General features: G+C 43.7%; 1 protein-coding gene across 2 annotated transcripts in view; it reads right to left on the reverse strand.

Moving 5' to 3' along the window:
- Positions 1–24528, reverse strand: part of FGD3 (FYVE, RhoGEF and PH domain containing 3) — a 206689-nt gene that overhangs the window by 73074 nt on the left and 109087 nt on the right. Inside the window, exons 2-4 of one of the 2 annotated variants that reach the window (XM_075938919.2) lie at positions 19737–19907; positions 12427–12595; positions 10273–10870 (exon numbers count right to left, since the gene is read on the reverse strand). In XM_075938919.2, coding sequence (XP_075795034.2) covers positions 10273–10870; positions 12427–12595; positions 19737–19907 — 938 coding nt within the window. Of the gene's footprint in view, positions 1–10272; positions 10871–12426; positions 12596–18685; positions 18965–19736; positions 19908–24528 lie in introns of those variants that run through there. The other variant, XM_089781188.1, reaches the window with a different exon arrangement.

A 24528-nucleotide genomic window follows, 5' to 3' on the forward strand; every position in this document is an offset into this window, starting at 1 on the left:
ATGGGGGGAGGGAGGGTTAACCTCTTTATAAGAAATAATTTGTTGTATTATTACCACATCAGTGCCCAATTCCAGGTGCTCGGGAGGGAATGAATAGAACAGATAATCATCAAGCGAGCCATCCCCAGTCACCCAATTCCAGTCTCTGGCAAACACAGGTTGGGGCACCATCATTTCTCACCCTGGCTAATAGCCATTGATGGACCTAGCCTCCATTAATGCATGTAGTTTTTGGTTGAACCTTGTTAAAGTCTTGGTCTTCACAACATCCTCTGGCAAGGAGTTCCACAGGGTGACTGACTGTGTTGTGTGAAGATATGCTTTCTTTTGTTTTAAACCTTCTGCCTACTAATTTCACTTGGTGACCCCCTTAGTTCTTGTGTTATGGAAAGGAGTAAATAACCTTTCCTTATTTATTTTCTCCACACCAGTCAGGATTTTACAGAACTCTATCATATCCCCCCTTAGCTATTTCTTTTCCAAGCTGAAAGGTCCCAGTATTATTAATTTCTCCTCATATGGCAGCCATTCCCTACCCCTAATCATTTCTGTTGCCTTTTCCCTGAATCTTTTCCAATCCAAACATATCTTTTTTGAGATGAGGCAACCACATCTGCACACCGTATTTAAGATGCAGGCACGTCACAGATTTATATAGACGCATTATATATTATTATCTATTTCTTTCTTAATGATTCCCAACATTTTGTTTGCCTTTCTGTCATTACACACTGAGCAAATGTTTTCAAAGAACTGTCCACAATGATTCCAAGATGTGTTTCGAGTGGTAAGACCTAATTTAGACACTATCATTTTATATGTATATTTGGGTTTATGTTTTCTAATATGCATTGCTTCACGTTCATCAACATTGAATTTCATCCGCCATTTTGTTGCCCACTCACTCAGTTTTGTGAGATCCTTTTGAAGCTTTTTGCAGTCTGCTGTAGACTTAACTATCTTGAGCAATTTTGTATCATCTGCAAATTTTGACACCTCACTGATTACCTCTTTCTCTAGTTCGGGGTGGAGAACCTCAGGCCAGGGGGCCAGTTGCAGCCCCCGGCTTGCCTGGATCCTGTGCCTGAGGCTAATGGTTCCTTGCAGTATTAGGGAGCCCATGCTGACGCTCCAGCCTCCCACTCCCACCGCAGTGCTGGAGCACCCAAAATTTAATAAGCTGGGGCCCCTTAGGCTCTGGTGTGGAAGGAAATTATAGGGAGTGTCTTTCTCCTCAGTCTGTGGCCACATCAGTGAGGGTGGGGCTTTTTCCCTCTTCTCACCTCTGTGCGACCCCTGATTCTTCTGTGGGTCAGCCCCCAACCCAAAAAAGGGTCCCTACCTCTGCTCTAGGTCATTTATGAATATGATGAATAGGAATGGTCCCAACACAGACTCCCCCTACCCCCATCACCCAGGGGATACCACTCTTCATTCTGAACACTGACCATTTATTCCTACCCTTTGTTTTCTATTTTTAACCAGTTATCAATCCATGAGAGGATCTTCCCTCTTTAGGAAACATTGTGAAACCTTCCTATTTGACAATGTGTTTCCACCACAGTAATGACAAAGTGGGTGGGATCATATCTTTTATCAGACCCAACTTCTGTTGGTAAAAGAGACAAGTGTGTCTCATTTTCTGGGAACACAACAACCACAACACTGCAAATGCAATCACAATAACATAATATCTACACCCCTATCTATCTAAAGACACCCTCCAAAAAAACAAATAAAAAAAGTTCCAAACAACCCCCCCAACACACAAATCCCTACACCCAATAGAGTTTTCACACACACACACCCAAAGGAGATGAGCCAGAGCTTCATTAAGTCCCCTATAGGCTTTACTACTGCTAAAGGTTTTACTCAGAGGCTGTGTCTAGACTGGCAAGTTTTTCCGCAAAAGCACTTGCTTTTGCGGAAAAACTTGCCAGCTGTCTACACTGGCCGCTTGAATTTCCGCAAGAACACTGACGATCTCATGTAAGAAATCAGTGCTTCTTGCGAAAATACTATGCTGCTCCCGTTCGGGCAAAAGTCCTTTTGCGCAAAAGCTTTTGCGCAAAAGGGCCAGTGTAGACAGCTCAGATTTGTTTGCGTAAAAAAGCCCCGATCGCGAAAATGGTGGTCAGGGCTTTTTTGTGCAAAAGCGCGTCTAGATTGGCACGGACGCTTTTCTGCAAAAAGTGCTTTTGCGGAAAAGCATCCGTGCCAATCTAGACGCTCTTTTCTGCAAATGCTTTTAACAGAAAACTTTTCCGTTAAAAGCATTTGCGGAAAATCATGCCAGTCTAGACGTAGCCCGATAGTATAGTGACTGACAGTAGGGGAAGGAGAGAATTTGTGAACTCATTTTCTCTTTTACTGCAAATATTTAAATAAAAAGACATGGAACCATGTTCTCACTTACAAAAGTATTTCTCAGTCCATGCCAAACAGTGATTCCACCAAAAATCCTGACATGAACAGTATACGAACATGATAGTGGCTCCAAGACCATTTTCATTTTATTCCCTCTCTTGTAAGTATCAAGACTAATATGTCTCAGTTTCTGTGCTGCTGACTTTTTATGAGATGCTATCAAACTGATAAGCTCCCCTTGTCCATTTTCATTTTGACAAAAGACAGATAAAAATCTCAATTACTTAAAAAATGTAATCAATAATTGTGTGCTGACAGTGAGATGTGTTAGACCGCAAAGGGAAGCTACATGACATAGGACATTTAAAACTAGACGAAAGAGAATACAAGCTTCACAAGAGGGAATAGTACTTTATCAGCAAAGGTTTATTGATTCATAGGGGTTTTTCTGGTAGGGGAAGGCAAGAGGGTTGAAAAGTACAGTGGAAAAAGAAAACAAGAAGCGATTATTCATGAGCTCCATTTAACGTGGTGGACTGGGAATCATCAAGTCATTATTACGCTACCCTACAGGTATAATTACTGCACACCCTGTTCTAACTAGAAGATACAAAGCTTTCCAGGGACATGGATGTTATTACAAAATACAGGACTATGTAGCACTTTAAAGACTAACAAGATGGTTTATTTTGTTTCAGCTACACCAGACTAACACGGCTAAATTTCTATCACTATTCTTCATGGATGTTATTAGATACCGCTGCTGAGTGGCGGCAAAGGCCTGTGTGTGTCCGTGCGCATGCACGCAAAGAAGCAGGAAGAAACGGGTCCAACCCCTGGCATGGTTTATTTTTTTCTAAAAATTCCTTTCCAGACAAAAGGGATGCTCTCTCTCTGCCCCCAGTCTCAAGAGCTGCTGATGACTGATGTTTTCTTACTCTTATAACTGTGGAAGAACCATCCCTTCCACACTGGTTTTGAAGAGAGAAATAAACTGTAAGCCTGACTGGGTCCTACCTTTCTCTAGCCGACAGTCTCAGGATGAGCAGTAACAGAAGTAACAGAAGTACCAATAGGGACAGGGCAGCCTAAGAAACTTCTCCAGCTCTCCTCCCCACAAGTGTCAGAGGATGGCCCACTCTGGGCCATCCACCAGTTCATTCCATAGCACCTAGCAGCCATAAGAGTCAGAGCGAGCAGAATCAAGGGGGAGGAAGGGAGGCCAACATGACAATGTAAAACAGAAATCGGCTTTACACTCTCAGTAGAGATAGCAACCTGCATGGCTAAAGAATCAATGAATTCCTTGAGGCATCCACCTCCTGCACAGCTACGGAGACAAGTTTACTTTGAACAGGGACTAGGACTATACAAAAGAAAACCCTAGCTTGTAAAGGAATGCAAGACCAAAATCAGTTTTCAAATACAATACAGAACACTGCTGCACATACCACACAATATAGTTCACTCCTCAATTAAATACTCATTTAGATAAGGTGGCTTGGTGGAGAATTAACAAAAGGAGTGTAACCAAGAACAAAAGTCTCATTTAAATTGCAAAGTCTTTATTTACAGATTCCCTAACCTACTCAAAGCACCCAGCAAAGTAACAATTAGCTTTACTTCAAATACATGATTTCCGTTATTTAGAACCCACAATGAAAACTTTACTTATATATTTAATTACATAAATGATCTAAGAGGAGCAAAGTGTATTATTATCAATGCTGCACTCTGGCATGTAAATATCTTACTAAATATTGGTGTGACAGTAAAGCACATCTTTGCAATGAGCCAAATCCACCCCATTGCAATTACAGGATGGATAAATCTGGCTTGAGCCTGCATTCCTTACAAAAACAAACCCATTCCTTACAAAAACAAACCCTAGGAGTCCAGTTTGACTTGAATGCATACGTCAGGGCTGAGACTGGGTCCATTATTAGCTTTGTAACATTTTGCATCAAGTAAGCCATCAATCCACAACAGAAACAGCAAATGCATAGATCTCCCTTTTCTGTTTGGCAACCTGAGGTTCAACTAACTATGTTTAGTTTTCAAAGAAACTTGAAATTGGAAAACAAAATATGTTTGGAGGACTGCTGGGCTAGGGAGCAAGGCATCTGATTAACAACTCCTGGTGTTTTGGGGATTTTGCAACAGTGACTCACGTCCAGTGTGAGCATCTGTCAGTTCACAAAAAGCATTGAACAGCCCTCAGATTGTAACAATTTTCTGTTACGGCCAATTTGATATGAGCCAGGGGCCTGCAGGTGCAAGGCACCAATTCCCAAGCCACCCAAACCCTTTGACAATCAGTCTACAGAACAGAAGACTGAGAGGGGACATGATAGCTGCTTTCAAGGACCTAAAAAGGTTGCTACAAGGAGGAGGGCTCCTTAGTGTTGAATGGTAGGACAAGAAGCAATAGGCTTGAATTGCAGCAAGGGAGGTTTAGGTTGGGCATTAGGGAAAACTTCCCAGATGTTAGGGTGGTTAAACACTGGAATAAACTGTCTAGGGATGTTGTGGAATTTCTGTCGTTGAAGATTTTTAAGAGTAGGTTAAATAGAGAACTATCACTATGGTCTATATCAGGTCTACTCAACTTTGGAAGCCCAGGGGACCACAATGATACTCACAGCACCTGCCAAGGGCCGCAACTTAAGTGTGGTTGCATATACATGCAAATATATATGCAAATAGCTTCTTTCACACTGATGAGAATGAATACAGGAAATCCCCGAGATGCAACCTCCTGAGTTGCGACCCCCTGCATTTATAACCATTTTTGTAAGTGCGGAAGGGGCAAAAAAATCCCGACTTATGTCATTGGCCCACACTTACGACGGTGCACAACGCCTATCATAAATGAGGGTTCAAGTTGCGACGCTCCCGACTTGCGATGCTTCCCCAGGAACTGATCGTGTCACAAGTCGGGGACCATCTGTACAAAGATTAAGCCTTAAACCACAGCGCCGGACCCAAATATGGCCAGCGTGAGCTAACCAGCTCTGCTGACAAGGCTAAGCAGCCAGCACTTCCCATAATGCCCCGGGGTTCCCAGCGCCTCCTTCCTGGGGGCTAGAAATGCTGACACCCTGTACCCGTCTGTTCCAGCCAGCCCATCCGCTTGCATCTTTCAATGCTCACCCCACCTGGGAGACACCTTGCCATTGTGGATCATGTTCCCAGTGGAGGCCATGTTGAAAGGATCCCACCGGTGGCCCGCATGTTGAGCCCCACGTAAACCCAAACCGCACCGTGGGCCGCAAACAAATGGGCTGCGGGCTGCGGGCTGCATGTGGCCCGCGGGCTGCGTGTTGAGTAGCCCTGGTCTAGATGGTGCTGGGTCCTGCTATGACTTCAGGGGACTGGACCAGATCAGTGGTTCCCAACCTTTTTTATTCCACAACCAGCAAACCCCTCACAAACTTTTGCTGCAAATAATGAATATTCAGATATGCAAACAGAATGTTACAGGTCCACCAAGAGCTTATGAATAGGTTTTCTGGTCCACGGTATAAAAAGTACTGGCTCCTAGAGCCCCCTGCACCCTTCCACTACCTCCCAGCGCCAGCAACTCACCCCAGAATCCCTTGCACCCAAGCCCCCCACTGCCAGCCTCCTGCCCTCAGAGCTCCCCAGTGCCAGGCCTCCATCTCAAATGCCTCAGTGCCAGCCCCCCACCCCTTAAAGCCAGCTTCCTGTTTCCAGATCCCCACTGAGGTAGAAGGTTTATCACAGGAGACCAAAGAAATACAGTATTTCCAAAATTAAGTCTTAAAGAATCTCCTGTGTGAAAACCAAAAACAAAAACATATCACTTGCACAGTGGTATGGCTACTATAAAAGTATCCTCTCTAGAGATTTTTATACTACCCACATCACTGCAGTGTCCATCCACCTGCTGCTGCTCTCACCAGTAGGTATGACTGCAAGTTGCTTGGGATAAGGGCTGTCTTTTTGTTCTGTGCTTGCACAGCACCTACCGCAAAGGAGACACGGGGGAGAGGGCAATGCTGATAAGGGGGTGGCCAGTGGGTGCTTGTCAGCATCCATTGCTTTTTCCCAAGTGTTCCAGCCTCATAGCACCCATGGAGTCAGCACCTATGGGCCTATCCTTAGTTCAAACCACAGAATTCCACCAGAGCTTCCTGAAGCCCCCATTAGGTCTCCCACTTCTCAGCTGGCTTTCCCATGGTATTTCCCCTCAATGCCCAGCCTTCCCATACTTCCTCAGGCTCTGTACCTTGCATCTTGTTCCTCCTCCCAGCTTTGCCTGCAGCACAGCTCTTCTGAAGTCTCCAAGACTTGCTGTAAATCCTGGTAGGAACCGTGGGCCTAATGATTTTATGGGGTCTGCATAGACTAGCGTGAATGTTTTATAAAGAGATCAGAAACCCACAGTACTGGCAGACTTGAATGTGGACTTGACAAACAAATGGTTCCTGAAGACCTACTAAAAACTGCAGCCAGTTTTATGAGGCTTAGAAGGCCTGCTTAGAATCAAGCTTGGAAAATGAATAGAAAGTGTAGCTTGGGGCAGAGAGAGAGGAAAGAGGAGCCCACTTCTCTAGATCAAGGGACTCACACACCTGAAGAGCTCCACTGTGTCCCTTTCCCTGAATCCTTCCCCAGCAGTTTCTGATGAATCTTGCAGCAGCACTGTGTTCCAAGGGGCTTTTTCTCTAGCCCTCACTCAGAGTCCATGCAGAGCTCCCCTAAGTTATGCAGATTTCCTTTGGCCTTAGTAGATCCTGCAGCCCTCCTGGGTGCCCAGACAGCCCCCAGATTCTCAAGCCTCCATATCCTGATTCTTGCGCATCTCCATTTTTACCTCCCCACAAATGTTTAGGTCCAAAGCATCTACGCCAGTCCACAGCTGGTCCACAGTAGCTCCGGACCTTTATTAAGTCCTCATTGTCCGGTGCCAGTGGTGTAAAATCTGTCAGGATCATGGTTCTCAGAGCCTTTGCAGTTCTTGTAAACTAGTAGGGGCTCTCAACCTTTTTCTTTCTGAGCTATCTTCTCTCCCCCCCCAACAAGCTATAGAGGCTACAGGCCCAGTAGGAGAGGAAGAGCTTTAGGGCAGCAGTTCAAGCACAGCTGTAGTTTGACTCCTATATTGGGTGGACAAGGGCCACTGGGCCTCAAGCCAGCTTCACACAGCCAGGTCCAGGGAGAGAGCCCCAGCTCCTCCCCCGACTCACTTCAGTAGGACACCCACTCAAAGTAGTGTTTGGAGGGGAAGGTACCACCAAAAATTGCAGCTGAAAGGTGGACGCTCAGCTCAGAAAGTTTAAAATCATTCAGGGTGCAGGTGGCTAGGAGCTGTGCACAGGCCTGGGGGCGGGGAGATAGCTGAGGGTGCAGACAGGAGTGTAGCGAGGGGCTGTGTGTGTGGGCACAGGGTAGCTTAGGATACAGGGAGAGGGTAGCTCAGTGTAGCTAAGGGCTGTGTGCTGGGAGCGCTCCCCTGCAGTCACTGCTCCCCAAGGGCTCTGCCAGGTACAGAGTTGGGTCCCCCTGCCCAAGCAGCTCTTAGTGGCTGCTTCTGTGGGCACAAAGGGGGTTGGGAGCTGAGCAGCAGCTTCAACCCAGGGCACCAGCAGGAGATGTGGGAACGTGACAGCTCCCTGCTCCATGGTACCAGCCAGAGCAGCAGTTGTCATGCGCTGTCCAGCTCCAGCTTCCCACCTCCGACCTTGGCCAGGGGATGGGGAGAGAAAGAGGTGGGGGATGTAGAGCTGCCTGGGACTTCCCTGCTTTCGCGCTGTAGTTTGGGTGAAGAAGGCAATACCCCTGTGTCCAACCAACTCTGCTCAGGATTTTTTCCCTTCAAGGCGCAAATTCAGCCCTGCTGCTCCCAACTTCAGTCCCGAGCGGGCTTCAATGCTGTGGAGGGTGCTGTGGCTCGGGCTCTGGGTTTTAGGTGCAGGGCCCCGCAGCCTCCCTGAAAGGATTCACAGACCTCCTGTTGAGAGTGACTGAGCTACAGAAAACGTATTTGGATTTGCTTCCTTGTGCATCTCCTCTGTTGATCTTGTACAGGGTTCCACTAAATCTGCCAGACAATGGTTCTTTTCTCTCAGTATTTGTTCTGAAATCGGATGGCTGCTGTTGTCCAGCTCTGGGTTGGTGGACTCATACAGCTGGTGAAACTCTCTTTTAGGGCTTGTCTACACTGCCACTTTCCTGCACTGTAACTTTCTCATTCAAAGTGTGAAAAAACACACGCACACCCCAAGCTCAGCAAGTTACAGGGCTATAAATCACCAGTGTCAACAGGCTCCCGCGCTATTGGCTACTCCCATCGTGGAAGTGATTTACCTACAATGCTGGGAGAGCTCTCCCAGCACTGGGTGCTGTGATCACATTGCCGTGGTAAAGCACTGTCGTAGGTGTGCTTAACCTCAGCAGGGTAGGCAAAGCCCTAAACTATTACATCTGAGCATCACTGGTGAAGCCTGTAATGCTCTTTGGGGTCCCCCAGATGAAAAATCCTAGCTATATAAACTATGAGAATTTCACTGGCAAGTTTTTTTTGTGGACTATGTATTCATTCATCATGCTCCTTGGAAATGTAAACAACCTCCACTTTGAGTCGTAGCATTTGCCAGAATAAACTTTCAAGTTTTGCCTTAATGCCAGCAATTGCTCTGAAGTAAATGGTCTCAGCATATCAATGTTTTTGTCCTTCCGTCTGACTTGACTCGTATTAGATGGTGCCACAGGAAGAATACACTGCTCAATGCACTTGGAGTTACAAACATTCTTATCACATTCTGAGCCCACCACTACAAGAGTCACTTGGGTTGTCACTAGGGTTGCTATATTTGCCTTTGGAAGTGAAGGGTAGTAAACGTTCCTGGATCCAGGGACACAATTCTCTTCTCTCTCAGACCAATATTACTGCTTTGTCTTCAAATAAATTGCTCCCAATTTATACCAGGGTACTTTAGAGGAAAGTCAGGCCTTATATTCTTGCTGTATAACAGTAACTTAGTATTAAGTCTACACAATGGGCAAGACCCTGCTAAGTTTGTCAAGGAAATAGGCACAACAACATTTTATCTTTTGCTGGAAAAATTTTCCAACCAATTTTACTACGTCTACTACTGTGTTTGGTAAATGCAGTTAATTACATATTCCTTTAATATAAAATTAAAGGCTGCTAGGGTCTACTACTGAGTTTGGTAAATGCAGTTAATTATATATTTCTTTAATATAAAATTAAAGGCTGCTAGGTACATTATGCAGCTGTGAGCTGCAGTACTCTGTATTCCAGGATGCTCTCTTCTAGCTGCAAAGAACTGCTTGAACAGCAGAGACCCGAACCAGTATTGCTCCTAATAGGACCCCTTCACACATTATATTCAAATGTATTACTGACTTGAAACAATATAATTTACAGAGAATCTGGCCTAAATAAGCAACTTTTCCACACAAATTATATAAAAAAAGAGAGAGGCATGAGCACCTTTATAATAAATACAACCAAGGCCTCATATGACATGCAAGTTCTTCTCCAGAAGGCTATGACTTCAAATATGAACACGTGAGGCCCCGATCCTGCCAGAAACTCCACACAGGTAGACTAATAAAGCAGCAGCAGCATGGGGTGGCAGCAGCCCCTGTCTAGGGGAGGTCTGAGCTTCCAGACAAAGCATAAGCCAGGACCGAACTGGGCTGCCTGTCTGCCCAGCTCCTAATACATTTCAAATGTAGAGCCACTGTGGGGATAGTCCCAGACCCATCGCAAGCCAGGAGTGAGCCAGGCTGCTGGCCAGCCTGCTAAAAAATTTACTTGTGGGGGAAGGAAATGCATGTAGTCTATAGCATTAACTTATAAGCTTTTGCTTATTGGTTAATCGGTTAGACAGCTACACTATTACATCTTACCTTGTTTACATCTAAATATTCCAACTTTGGCACATCTGCTGTCTCTTGTTCCTCACTACTTCCTTCATCTAGATCACTGTCTTCATCCTGGGTTGAGTCTCTCTTCTGCTCTACAGGTGAGGACTTGCTACCCTTTCTGTCAGTTTCCATGTCTGCTGGATTCCCAGCGGCAGTAGATTTCTTCTGGTCTGTGCCTTCCTCATTTGGGAAAGTCTCTCCTGCCACACTACAAGAAGGGCTGTCTATTCCACTGTCCCTGTTGGGAATTTTACCATTACCATTCAACTCTGAGGTTGAGTCCTTGCTCTCCAGCTCTCCAGAGGGCTCTTTGCTCTCATTCACAGCAGAACTGTCTTCATAGCTCTTGTTTTCCCCAATGCTGAGCTCTTTAATTTTCATTATGTCTGCATTAGACAGCTCTGCACTGCACAGGACGTCTGGATCATTTTCTTCTGGCTCACTTTTTTCATTTGTAGAACTACTACAGGAAGCTACCAATTCACAGTCACTTGAGCTCGGCTGTTTGGGAGAGTCCAATCCAGGTTCCATCTTAAAAGTTAAATTGAGTTGGTTTCTTTGAAGAATGTGGGTAGGTTGCCTACAAAAGAAGAGGAAGCACTTTGCATCATCTGAATTGGCAGTTGGGATTTTCACAGGTGTTTAAGGGAATTACAAGCCCAATTTTCACTCAGTTACAATGGCAGCAAGGCCCTACCTGCGTTAAACACTTTTGAAAATTCCAGTCAGAATGACTGAAACAAATTCTCATTCAAGAGTTGCACACAAAGCCATGTCACTTCTAGGAATAGGCTTTAAGGATGCAAAACCACTGAAAGGAACAATGATATGCTTTTAAAATTCCTCCTGTCCTGCAAGGAGAAAGTATATTTTTCCTTGTAAAGACAGGAACTCACTGCTCTTCAATGGAATTATCCCTTCAGGGCAGGGGATCACCTACAACAGAGAAGAAATTTTAAAGCAGGGGTAGGGAACCTATGGGCCAGGGTCTGGATCCGGCCCCAAATTGCCGGGGCCTGTCCCCCGAGACTCAGGGCTCCTCCTCTCCAGCACTGGGAAGCTGGCATTTGAGCCCTGTTGGCCCCCTACCATCCAGACCCCAACTCTGCTTCTGCATCCTATCTCCCACCCAGCCCTCCCACCCCCAGACTGTTCCTGCAGTTTGTCACCCTCCCAGACCCACCAACCCACAACCCACTCCTGCACCCTTCTTCCCACCCAAACCCCATGCCCCAGCCTGCTTCTCAGCAGCTCCTTCCCACACACTGAACTCCTCATTTTTGTCCCCCCCAAACTCCCCTCTCCCGGCTCTGATGTGTGAGGGGAATGTGAGCGATTGGGGCTTTGCTTCTCACTTTCGTGTGACCCCTGACTGTTTTTCTGCGGCCCCTGACCCCAAAAAGGTTTCCCAGCCTTTTTTTAAAGGGACAGTGATATGCTATTTTCCTGTATCAAAGCAGAGCTTTCAAAATTCATTAAATATCATAACTAGTGGAAAGAACTTTTTTTTAAATCCCACACCCTATCCTGCACACCTAGCTTTCAATGGGAATTTCCTTTGAATAGGGTTTGCGAGATCAGCTGATTTTATATGAAAACTGACCAACCAAATTCAACAAATGAAATTTCTGTAGAAACTACCTTGTACATTAGTCTGATCTATAATATGCTGCGATTTGTTTTCCCTCCCCATAAACTTAACAGTTTGCCTGACATTTATTAAATATTATAGAGTTTTAATCGATAAAATCTGAAGCCTCATTTACTTTAGAGTAATCAAGATCTTGAAAGAGTAAAACAATTCGCACCCAAAGTTTGCCTACTAAAAATAGACACTAGGTTATTTTTAAACATAACTCTTCACTGATTTCAGTGGAGACTCCTATTTGGAGACTGATGGCATGATATAGACCAGTAAGATTTTAGGCAACCTTGTTTTTTGTATCAAGTCCCCATATGTACTCAGTTAAGTTTAGGGTTTATGATTAGACAAACTATTCTCTATGAATTAGTACACAATAGTTATAATAAATATTCCTGGATTTTACACATTAGTATTTTCCTTTCATTGAGATGAAGTTTCAAAATGAATGCATAGAATGATACAAGTAGATATAGATAAACACAAATATTTACCTAATATTTTCAAACTTTTCAATGAGGATATTGACTCCTGCTGATGTCTGTGTTTCTTCCTCTTCAGGCACTAAGCTTCTTGATGACTTGGGATCAGCTGGCAAGGGCCGAGAAGGTGCTGGAGGAATTCTTTCCTGCCCAGGTTTCAGATGGACAGGCTTAGGAGGTACTAATAAAAGTAAGGGTTAAAAGAGAGAATAAAGTTTTGACTTCTTTATACCAACAAAGACAACAGATCCTCATTGTGAAGAAAGAGCAAGACGCACTCATTGTTTTACTGCTGTTGAATAATTACATCTAAACCACTGAAGTCCCAATATTATTTTTCACACAAAAGCACTTTGATATGTTCTAAAGAAATAGATTAGCTTCTCTTTTGCATTTCTACTGTTTTGTTAGATCTGTCAAAGCACTAAGTAGCGGACAGACTGAACACCACTGCTTCCTTGTTGCCAAACAGGATGCATAGCGCTCATACCAAGACTTGGTTGTGCAAGCACTCTCTTCATCTCCACCATAGTGCTCCGTTTCCCTTATGGTGACTTGCCAAAATTTAGAATTTTTTTTACTCTAATATATTTAACTAGATTCTGTAAGCAAAATATGAGTTTGCACAGCTCACTCATTCATTGTACTGGAAACATTGCAAGAAAACGTAAAAAACTTTTATTTCCTTCTCCCTCCCCCAATTTCTCTGTGGTATATTCTTCACAAATTTCCTTCCTCTTTTAATATCACACTGTAAATGTCTGTGTTAAACATGTCTTCATTCTGTTAAAAAGACAGCGAACATTGTACTTTAACCTATTAATCAGACCTTCCTAGTCCCTTCTACTAAAGGTAATTTAGCAAAACTTATGCAATCAATTTGTCATTTTTTGCAGAGTGAAAGGTTTTATAAATATGTAACCATAGTGACCCATGGCAACAGGTTTGCACGCTTTTACTGTTTTATGCAGTGAAAGCAACTTCATATAAGTGAACCCAACTAAAAGCTAAAAAAAAACCGACAATGAAATTAATCCAGAAGTGTGCATTTCTTTCAGGAGTGCTGACAAATAGTCACTCATCCCTAATAGGAAATATTCTAAAAGTTCAATACGCAAGTTATAAAATGTTTTCCTAAGTAACTTTTGAGAACAGCAGTTACATTAAATTTTTTCATGTTAGATAGAGCAGCTATGTTAAAAAGATCTATACGGAACATGTCTGCATAACATGCTCTGTGTAGTAAAATCTTTTTAATTATCAACAGTTCTGAATGAGTAATTTTAGGGTTTGGTTTGTTTTTTAAAATTATTTGGTAACAAATTTAATGCACCAATTCCTGAAGTATTTACTCAGACAAACCTCTGGGGGAGGGTTTCAGGGATGTGAGCAAGCCTAAATATCCTTTCTTCTTGGAGCAGATCTCCAGCTGCTGTCAGTTGTCACAGCACCACTGAAGCTGATGACTAAGGAGGATGTAATGTGTTTGAGTACAATAGGCAGGAGGATGTATAACCATTTAAACTGCACAGCTTGTTTGAGCAATACTAGCTAAACATAAAGTGCATCTTTTGAGGATTCAGGTCTTTCCTATATGTTTATAACAGAGGGATTAAACTCCTGGACTGATCACCTTGAATTCCCATAAAAAATAAGAGGGTTCCTATTAGGGATGTGAATGATTTACTGGATCTGGTTAACCAGGAGGGGGAGAAAAGGAGAGAGGAATGTAGCAACTCCCAGCGTGCAATGGACAGGAGGTTGGTCCCTAACGCAGCACCTGCCGCAGGCAAGGGCCAATCCATCCTGGTTGGATATGCCATAGGCGGGGGTGCGCCAACCCTGCCCTCACCCTCTTTAATCAGTTAACCAATTAAACATGTTTAACCGGTTAACCAATTAAACGGGATTTTACATCTCTAGTTGCTATAGGGTTTGTTTTTCTTTAAGAAAACCATAAGTGCACAGGAAGAATGGAGAGATGGTAAAAGAAATATTCTTGCACATAATGCTAGGAGACCAGATGCTAGCTCTGGCCAAGGCTGCTGGCCTCAGCTCACCGCTAACAAATTCATAATTGGAAGCCAGACCAGCTCATCTACAGATTAGAATCACTCAAGATAGGTGTTAAGACTTGTCTGATCGTGTTTAGACGCTACAAAATGATTGCATATTGCAGCACAAATGCAGGGGGAGAGAAGCCTTCCTTTTACTCTGTGGCAGAGAGAACAGAGGAGTGTGAAACTACGTCTTCGGTTCAGCCAATTGTGAGCAAACAGAGTGGGAGAGGGCATCTTGATATCAGCGCCCCTCCTCCTCCTCCCTTCCCCTGCACAGAAAGCAGTAGGCTCCCCAGCAAGAGGGGCAGCTCCAAGGGAAAGGGCAGGATATAAGCAGCAGTGGGGGGGAGGGCCAGCTGAAAGTGCAGGCACTTGAGAGCCTCTTGGCCAAACCAGTCAGGATCCCCTGTCAGAGGCTCCAAGATCTACCAGTAGATCCCGATCTACTGGTTAGTGACCACTGCTGTAGTCCTTGATGAGTAACCTTCAAAGAGAACGTTTTATACAATGAGGAAGTGTGGACAGATGCACATTTTCCATAGAAACCAAACTTGCAATGGAAATTTGGAATAATCAAGAGGCTTAATTTGGTTTTAAGAGGAATAAGGGATCTTTCGGAAAAGGCTTTATTTTCCAAAAGATCCCCGTCTAGACTGGCGCTTTTTGCCGGCAAAGCCCCGAGCCGGAAAAAAGTGGCAGCCATGTTTATGCAAATGAAGCGGGGAAGATTTAAACCCCCGCTTCATTTGCAATTGCACTGTGTCTACTTTGCATCCCTTTTACAGAAAAGGGGTGCAATCTAGACACAGCCATATTGTAATAGGGCTAGAAAACTAGATCTCTACAATTTAAGCTAAAGGACAACCAGAATTAGGTGTAGTACATGTAAGAACAACATGTACCGGGGGAGGGATAGCTCAGTGGTTTGAGCATTGGCCTGCTAAACCTAGGGTTATGAGTTTAATCCTTGCGGAGACCATTTAGGGATTTGGGGCAAAAATTTGTCAGGCATGGTACTTGGTCCTTCTGTGAAGGCAGGAGACTGGACTCAATGACCTTTCAAGGTCCCTTCCAGCTCTAGGAGATAGGCAATCTCCATTAATTTAAGAAACATTGAAAGAATTATGAGATTAACAAGTTAACCTCTCCTGAGATTCCACTGGGTGGACCCTCAGGACTGGCGGGGCTGCTAAGATATGGAGAATGATTTGCAGAGGATGGCAACAGCTACTTTTGAAAATCTTGGGCTTACATTCTTATTTTTCTTATTTGAATATATTTAATCTATTTCTTGGGACTAGTGTCAAATTGAGTTGCATCCAGGATTTAAGGAGTGCTACAGCTTGAACCTCTCTAGTCCGGCATTGTCTGGTGTGGCAACATCTGTTGTCCAGCATGATTTTAGTTAGCCAGATGTCCACTTATCATGAGTGTGAGCAAGTTTCCTGTGGTCCCATGAAATTTGTTTACAGCCACCAGTCCTGGCTCTCTGTGTTCTGAGCTTGTTATTTAGCTTTAATATACCCTAAGGCTGCGTCTCGACTGGCAAGTTTTTCCGCGAAAGCAGCTGCTTTCACGGAAAAACTTGCCAGCTGTCTACACTGGCCACTTGAATTTCCGCAAGAACACGGACTTCTTACTGTCTGAAATCAGTGCTTCTTGCGGAAATGCTATGCTGCTCCCATTCGGGCAAAAGTCCTCTTGCGCAAATGCTTTTGCGCTAAAGGACCAGTGTAGACAACGCGGTATTGTTTTGTGCAAAAGAGCCCCGATTGAGAAAATGACGATAGGGGCTTTCTTGCGCAAAACCGCATCTAGATTGGCACGGACGCTTTTCCGCGAAAAGTGTTTTTGCGGAAAAGCGTCCGTGCCAATCTAGACGCTCTTTTCCACAAATGCTTTTAACGGAAAACTTTTCTGTTAAAAGCATTTGCGGAAAATCATGCCAGTCTAGACATAGCCAAAATGTCTAGTAAGTAGTGGAAGTGTTGGTAAGGTTGCTAGACAATATTGATCTCCTGTGGTTTGGCAAAGTCTCTGGTTCAGCACTGGTCAGGTCCTGAGGGTGCCAGACTAGAGAGGTTCAACCTGTGGCAAGATAAACAATTCAAAATTATGCCTTCTTTTATGTGTTTGTCTATTATATCTCAATTTTCTTTTTACTCAGGTGTTAAACCGAATCTCAGCAAGATAGAAAAAGAATTACTCCGTTTCTTCTAAATTCCTTGCTCTATGGGAAGAAGAGAGGGAAGGCCTGGATATACCATTTCAGGAATATTGATTTTTGAGCAATGGCGATAAGGCTCACCAAAGTTAATGCAATTTCAGGCACTTTTAAACATTATGGCTATGTCTAGACTGGCATGATTTTCTAGAAATGCTTTTAACGGAAAAGTTTTCCGTTAAAAGCATTTTCGGAACAGAGCGTCTGGATTGGCACAGACGCTTTTCCACAAAAGCACTTTTTGCGGAAAAGCGTCCGTGCCAATCTAGACGCGCTTTTCCGCAAAAAAGCCCCGATCGCCATTTTGGCGATCGGGACTTTTTTGCGCAAAACAAATCTGAGCTGTCTACACTGGCCCTTTTGCGCAAAAGTTCTGTGCAAAAGGACTTTTGCCTGAATGGGAACAGCATAGTATTTCCGCAAGAAGCACTGATTTCTTACAGTAGGAAGTCAGTGCTTTTGCAGAAATTCAAATGGCCAGTGTAGACAGCTGGCAAGTTTTTCCAGAAAAGCGGCTGATTTTGCGGAAAAACTGGGCAGTGTAGACACAGCCTCTCTGAATAAATCAAGCAAGCTAATGCAGATACAGATAATGGCCCAGATCTGCTATTATAAATGCCTACAGTTCCACTAATTCCAGAGCAGTTTCATTGAGAGATACCGGCTGATGATCTGGCCAATGACTTGAATTCACTCAGTATTTAACCAAATTCTGTATGGTTTTGGCTATTCCTATTTATCAGAATAGTTTATAGTACTGTTAATAATGAACTGTTCAATAATGAAATCTGAAAGAGAAAGAGTTCAAGATTAAAACTAGCACACACTAGCAGATTTACCCAGTGTTGCTCAGGTGGTTAACTCAATTAAAAAAAATAAAAGGAAAACGTACATGAAATAATTGTATTTTTCAATAATACTATATTTTATCGAGTTAACTTTTATTTCTGACTTCTTAAAAAAGGGATTGTTAAAAATTTGTCAATTGTATTTTTTTAGTAAGTTTTTTAATGGGAATTCCAACAGGTAAATTTTTAATTTCATCCCTATAAACTATTAATTGCTATATTTTAACAAAAAAAACGGCTACTGTCAATTTGGTTTCCAATATCATTTTCTTCTAGTTTTCAAACCTTAAGCCAGGGGTTCTCAAACTTTGTGATACTGTGACCCCCCTCTAAGTTGCGCGTGACCCTTTGAGGAGTCAGGACCCACAGTTTGAGAAACACGGCCTTAAGCATTCATTTTAGCTGTGCCAAAACTGAGCACTACTCCAACATTTCTCAATTTTATCTCTTTCTATAAGGTTTATTGAGAAGCAATCCTACTGCATGTTCATCCTATTTTTCTCAGTCATCTTGGTTCAGTCTCTTTCAACATTCACTCCGTTATGTCAATTTTGAGGATGTACTTGCTTTGGTAATTCTGTCTCTTTTCTGTTTTCTTGGCACAACCAAACCCTGATGTTGCCTTAAGTTATGATAAGTGGAAGCGGTATGCTGACTGTGGTGGTCCTAGCTCTTACCATTTAGGAGAGAATAACTATCACCAATAGGGAGCAAAGAATTGACTAATATACCAATATTACACTTTAAGACTAGTCTTTGAGTCTCAGAAATGTCTCCCCCACACATGGGGTAGGGCTGGAGTGGAATCCTGCTTAATCAGTTAACCGGTTAAACCTGAGGTTTAACTGATTAAACCGGATTTTACATACCTAATTAACAACAAGGCAGAAAGTTGTTTTCACGATAAAATTGGAATTCCATGTTGTACAATACAGTTAAATATTTTTGAGACAGTTATTTCCTATTGGAACATAATAATACCTACTTACTTACGTGACTACTTTTTGTAAACTTCATTTAAATCAAGATCTTGCCTGTACTTACAGGAAACCCCCGAATTCTGACTGCCCAAGTTGTGACCCCCCCACACTTACAACTATATTTTAAAGTGTGGAAGGGGCTAAAAAACCCCAACTTACATCCTCGGCCCGCATTTATGACAGCGCACAGCACCTATTGTAAATGTGGATTCGAGTTACGACACCCCCGACTTCCGACGCTTCCCCGGGAACCAATCGCATCGCATGTCAGGGGTTGCCTGTATTATGAAAAGGCCTATCAAATTTCCTTCCGATAAATGAAGCATGTATCTTAGCTGAGAAACATCTAGTACACACAGAATACTAAGCAATTTCTAAATTCGCAGTTAATTTTCATCAATTTCACAATCAGAGGATTTTAAAAATAGTAAACTTCATGATTTCAGATATTTAAATCTGAAATTTCATTGCGTTGTAGGGATCCTGACCCAAAAAGGAGTTGTGTGTGGGTCATAAGGTTATTGTATGGGGGTTGTGGTATCCTTACTTCTAAATAGCTGCATTGCCTTCAGAGCTGAGCAGCCGGAGAGTGGCAGCTGCGGACCAGGATTTGAGCTCTGAAGGCAGAGCTACCACCAGCAGCAATGCAGGAGAATTAAGGGTGTCATGCTATGGTGTAGCTACCCTTACTTTTGCACTGCCACCTGCAGAGCTGGGCCCTCAGCCAGTAGCTGCCACTCTCTCACCACGCGACTCTGAAACCAACAGTACAGAAGTAAGGGTGGTAAAAGTATGCCATTACCATCCTTGCTGCTGGCGGGATGCTGCCTTCAGATCTGGGTACACAGCCAGTATTACAACCACTGCCCTTCAGTTGCACAGCTCTGAAGGCAGCAATACAGAAATAAGGGCAGCAATACTGTGACCCTCTTAAAATAACCTTGTGATTTGCCTGCAAATCCCTTTGGGTCAGGGCCCCCAATTTGAGAAATGCTTGTCTCCCCCATGAAATCTGTACGCTCTAGGGTAAAAGCACACAAAAGGCCAGATTTCATGGTCCATGACATGTTTTGCATGGCTGTGAATGTGGTAGAGCCCTATAAATGAGAGAAGAGCTGTAATTTTCAAATTAAAACAATATTTTTAAAAAACATTACACTTCCAGCACAATAGAAAATTGTATGACTACTGGAGGAGCAATAACACTTGCCTTGGGGTTTCTGCAGATGATGTGTTTTGGCCAATGGAGGTTTGGTTTTGGGCTTCCTTCCAGTTTGATGGATACATTGTACAGGGCCAATGTGCTGTAGCTCGCCACATGCTTCCAATGTTGGATTTGAGTCAATATGACATTTGATTTGAAAAGGAGCACAAGGGCAACCTGGAAAAATAAATGAGTTGATGTTTATTTCCTCCATTTTTCCCATGAAAAGCAGCTGGTCCTAGCTCTGGTAGCTTAGCTAATATCAGTTATTTGAAGGAAAGGAAAGTCATTGACGAAGAAGTTATCACTCCAGGAACACCCATCTTGATAATCAGTTTAATCTGGATGGCTGAAAGAGGTCATGAATCTTGATGGATGGATGGATGGATGGATGGATGGATGGATGGATGGATGGATGGATGGATGGTAGGTAGGTAGGTAGGTAGGTAGGTAGGTAGGTAGGTAGGTAGGTAGGTAGGTAGATAGATAGATAGATAGATAGATAGATAGATAGATAGATAGATAGATAGATAGATAGATAGATAGATAGATAGATAGATAATAGCATTCTATTTGGCAAATTGGCACCTACATTCAAGGATGGAGGAATAACAAATGCTTGTGATAGACCAGATAGAGGATCAACATGTCTCAGTCCTTTGCAAGAATTAGATTAATCATTTAAATTACACAATAGTGCTATTTCTTCTTTGTTAAATGCCTATACATTTGAGACAACATACAAATAGGGTCTTTCCCAGAGAATGACAGTCTGAAAGATAGATTAGACATGATGCATCAAGAAGGCCAGAGAAGGGACTAAGATGTTTTGTTTCCTTTAAAAAATCATTATTGACTCATTTCCTACAGGTTTTGGAGAAATAAAACAACCCATCCAATTTCATATATTGGGAATAGGTTTCTGTTTGAAACATCTTTTGTTTCGACTTTCACTGATACAGTCTCAACAGGGATGAAAGAAAGTTGATATATAGTTGTTAGGTCATCAAAAATGCCCAGCCATCCAATCAGAATGTGCTTTTGGACAATCAGTGTCCAATGACCCAGTCCAATACTGATTCTGATTAAAACTGCTGCAGACTTGATGCATATGCACATATCAGACTTGATGCATATGCACTGACGTTAACTGAGTTGCAACAAGTCTTAATTTGGTCATTAGTATCACATGGTCATTGTCAATTTAAGTAACAATTTCTGAAATTTTGCAGCCTGCCATTGACCCTGATTTAGGAAAGCATCCCTCTTCAGGAAACGAAATGAATTATGAATTTAAGTTCATGATGAAATCCTGGCCCCACTGATGTCAATATTGATTATGCCATTAATGTCAAAGAGATCGCAACTAAAGACATGAAACATGTTCAAGTGCCCTTCCTGAAAAAGGGATACTTTCCTGAATCAACACCACTGTTTCAAGTAACATCTCTAACTAGCATAAATGACAGATTAGAAACCAAAAATAGTATCTTTTTTCACTTTGTTTTGGAATTCAACAGTATTTGTTGTTAATACTTCTCTCTTGTCTGTCAGTGTGGGTGTTGACATGATAGCAGGACATTTTTTCTTGGAGTGAAATACTGTAATGTGAATGTAAATGCACAAAAGTTGGCTGGGACTCTGGAGCAGAGGGAGTACCTGAAACAACTATAAATTTCATGCTTTAAAAAGGACTAGTTTAAATGGGCACTATCCCTTTAAAAGGATAAACTGATCTCAAATACTTGAGAAGGAGAATCTGTCTAAACATTCAAGTAATCTTCAGCTTTTATTATGAATTCAGGAACATGAGCTGAGTGTCACAAATGCAACCTACTCTGGATTCACACATGTAACTGACCTTCAGAACATTGCCCTTTGGATCAGGAGTGAGTCTGCGTGCTGCGTGTAGCCGCGGGCACAGAGTCCGCACTAACGAGGATTTAAAAATGGCGGCGCCTGGCAAGATGCAAATGAAGCCCGGGATATTTAAATCCCGGGCTTCATTTGCAACTTCGAATGAGTACATTAACCACCCTAGTTCGAACTAGCGTGGTAGTGTAGACATACCCAGAATTCTTCACTTCTGCTTCCTGTTATTGTTGTTTAAAAGGCCCCTCGCTTTGGGGGCTCCCATGGATTGGCCACAGGGAATTACTGGACTTGGGGCCTGGCATGGGGCAGCAGCAGGAGGACCCCTGCCTCCGCCCCAATCACCGCGGTGGCAGGAGTTCGAGTGACCTGGCAGCCTGATCCACTCCACCCTGCTACCTTCTCCCTGCCCACTGTGCTCTGTTTCACCATGGTAGAAGAAAGCAGAGCGCTCCAGCCCCTGGGTGCTCCGCTTCCTGCTGTTGTGGAGAAGCAGAGTGGAGCAGGCTGGGAGTGGGAGGAGTGGAGAAGGCTGCTAGGTCACTATGGATCCAGGTGCCATGGCGAGTACACGGGGGAGAAGGCTGACCCCTGCTGCCACTCTGCACCAGGTCCCCCATTAATCTCCCGAGCCACATTGCTCGGGGGGAGGGTGTGGGAAGAGGGTGGAGTAGGGATGTAAAATCCTGTTTAACTGGTTAACCAATTAAACAGAGTGCAGGCGGGGAGGCTTGCTGCAGACTGCTCCAGTTAACCTTTCACATGCCCAATGGTAGGGCAGGGCAGGGCATGGCAGGGCAGGGTTTGGGTAAGGGGTGACACAGGAATGGAGTAGGGCAGTTGCCCTGGAACCTGCATCTAGGGCACGGGGGGGGGGGGGGCATTGCCCCAAACCTGGGGCCCCTAAGGGATGGCCCTGAGTGCATCTGCTACCAAATCAACTTTACAGAGGATTTATTTGAACTCGGCTATCAAAAAGTGCTTCAGGCTTAAACTCAGGACTTTATAAGTACTCAGTTTTAATAACTTGACGGTAAAAAGGGGTCTCACATCAGTGTGTGACTGGGCAACAAACAACAAAATTCAGTGTTGATAAATGCAAAGTAATGCACACAGGAAAACATACTCCCAACTATACATGTAAAATGGGTCTAAATTAGCTGTCACCACTCAGAGAACTCTTGGAGTCATTGTGGATAGTTCCCTAAAAATATCCACTCAGTGTGCAACAGCAGTGAAAAAAAGCTAACAGAACATAAGCAATCCATAGGAAAATGACAGAAAATATTATATTGCCTCCATATAAATCCATGGTACTCCCACATCTTGAATACTGCATGCAGGTGCGGTCGCCTTATCTCAAAAAAGATATATATTGGAATTGGAAAAAGTACAGAAAAGAGCAACACAAACGATAAGGGGATGGAACAGCTTCCATATGGTGAGCGATAAATAAAATGGGGACTTCTCAGATTGGAAAGAGACAACTAAGGGGGGGGATATGACAGATGTCTATAAAATCATGACTGGTGAGAAAAGGCCACTAAGGAAGTGTTATTTAATCTTTCTCATAAAAACAACTGGGGATCACCCAATCATTGTTTCCTTTAAGCTAAGCTCTTGGGCGGCCACACAGGAAAGATTCAAAAGCCACTCAGCTGATTGGCAGAGCAGCTGGCTGTATGTGTTTCTACTATATAACAAAAGATTTACCCGGCATTACTCAAATAATTTTAGGGGTTTGGGAAATTAAAAGGAAAACGTCCAGGCTTCATCTGAATCGTTTCTCTGGGGTGGGTCTGGGGATGAGGGATTCAGTATCCAGGCTGCCCTGGGAAGAGAAGACTACCCCCGCCCTCTCTTACGACAGGAGCTTAGGGCCAAGTGAGAAGTGTGTCTCCATGGGCACGGCAGCTCCAGGGGCACAGCCAGGGGAGTGGTGCATGTCGTCTGGCTGGGGCAGGTCCAGGTTCATCTGCCCCTTGCACTCTCTAGCCACAGTGGAGAATGCAGCAAATTGTGTACTTTCCCCTTGGCCTCTGATGAAGGGGAATAGCCAGCAATGTTCCTGTATTAATGGTGGGGGCGGGAAGCTTCAGACCCCTGCCCTTCCTAAAGGATGTCTGGGGTGGGGGGTGGGGAGAGGCTCAGGGCTGGAGCAATCCTGGCTGGGGAGTACGCCCCCAGCCAACCCCTGTCACCTACTGGTAATTCTTTCTCTTTTTTTATGGTTTTACAAGAAGCAATCCCAGTCCAGGTACATCCCATTTTCCTGGCACAGCCAAACACTTACATTGTTTCAAGTTATGATGTGAGGAAGCTATATACCAAATTCAGTGGTCCTAGCTCCTACTGTTTAGGAGGAGTTCCTGAACAGACACACAGACAAATGCTCTCAAATATACAGTAGATATAAATGAAAGTGAAAGGGAAAAGCCTACATTTTCCCCACATTCAAAACACCCAGAACACACAGAGGACAACAGCACAAACTGCTCATCTTTAAAACGTTGCACTGCCCTGGTCCTCAGTTAGGATGGAATTCCTGTCTGAGCTCCTTGGCATGCCAGGGAAGCTGTCACACACCTTCACTGGGTAAAGCCATATCCTACCACAGTCCCATTCCACTGGTTGATGCCACAGATTACACATCTTCCCATTAGGGTTCTGCATCGCTGGAGAAGTCGAGAGGAGCCAGTACCTGTGCTCTCCTGTCACCCTTCCACAAGTGCAGGGACTACAGTTATACTCCTCTCATACACAAACTATTTAAGGTTGGGGTGGAGAAATTCAATGAATGCCCCCTGTTCCTGTGCACCCACCTCCATGAAAGAGGCCTGCTATTATCTTATGCATCGTCATGAGCAACCCAAACACTTCATTCTTGTTTGCTTGGCATTCTCTTAGCTGAGTACAACTGATTTAC

The sequence above is a fragment of the Pelodiscus sinensis genome, chromosome 11 (genome assembly GCF_052426305.1).
Source record: "Pelodiscus sinensis isolate ZL-2025 chromosome 11, ASM5242630v1, whole genome shotgun sequence".
Taxonomy (NCBI): Eukaryota; Metazoa; Chordata; order Testudines; family Trionychidae; genus Pelodiscus; species Pelodiscus sinensis.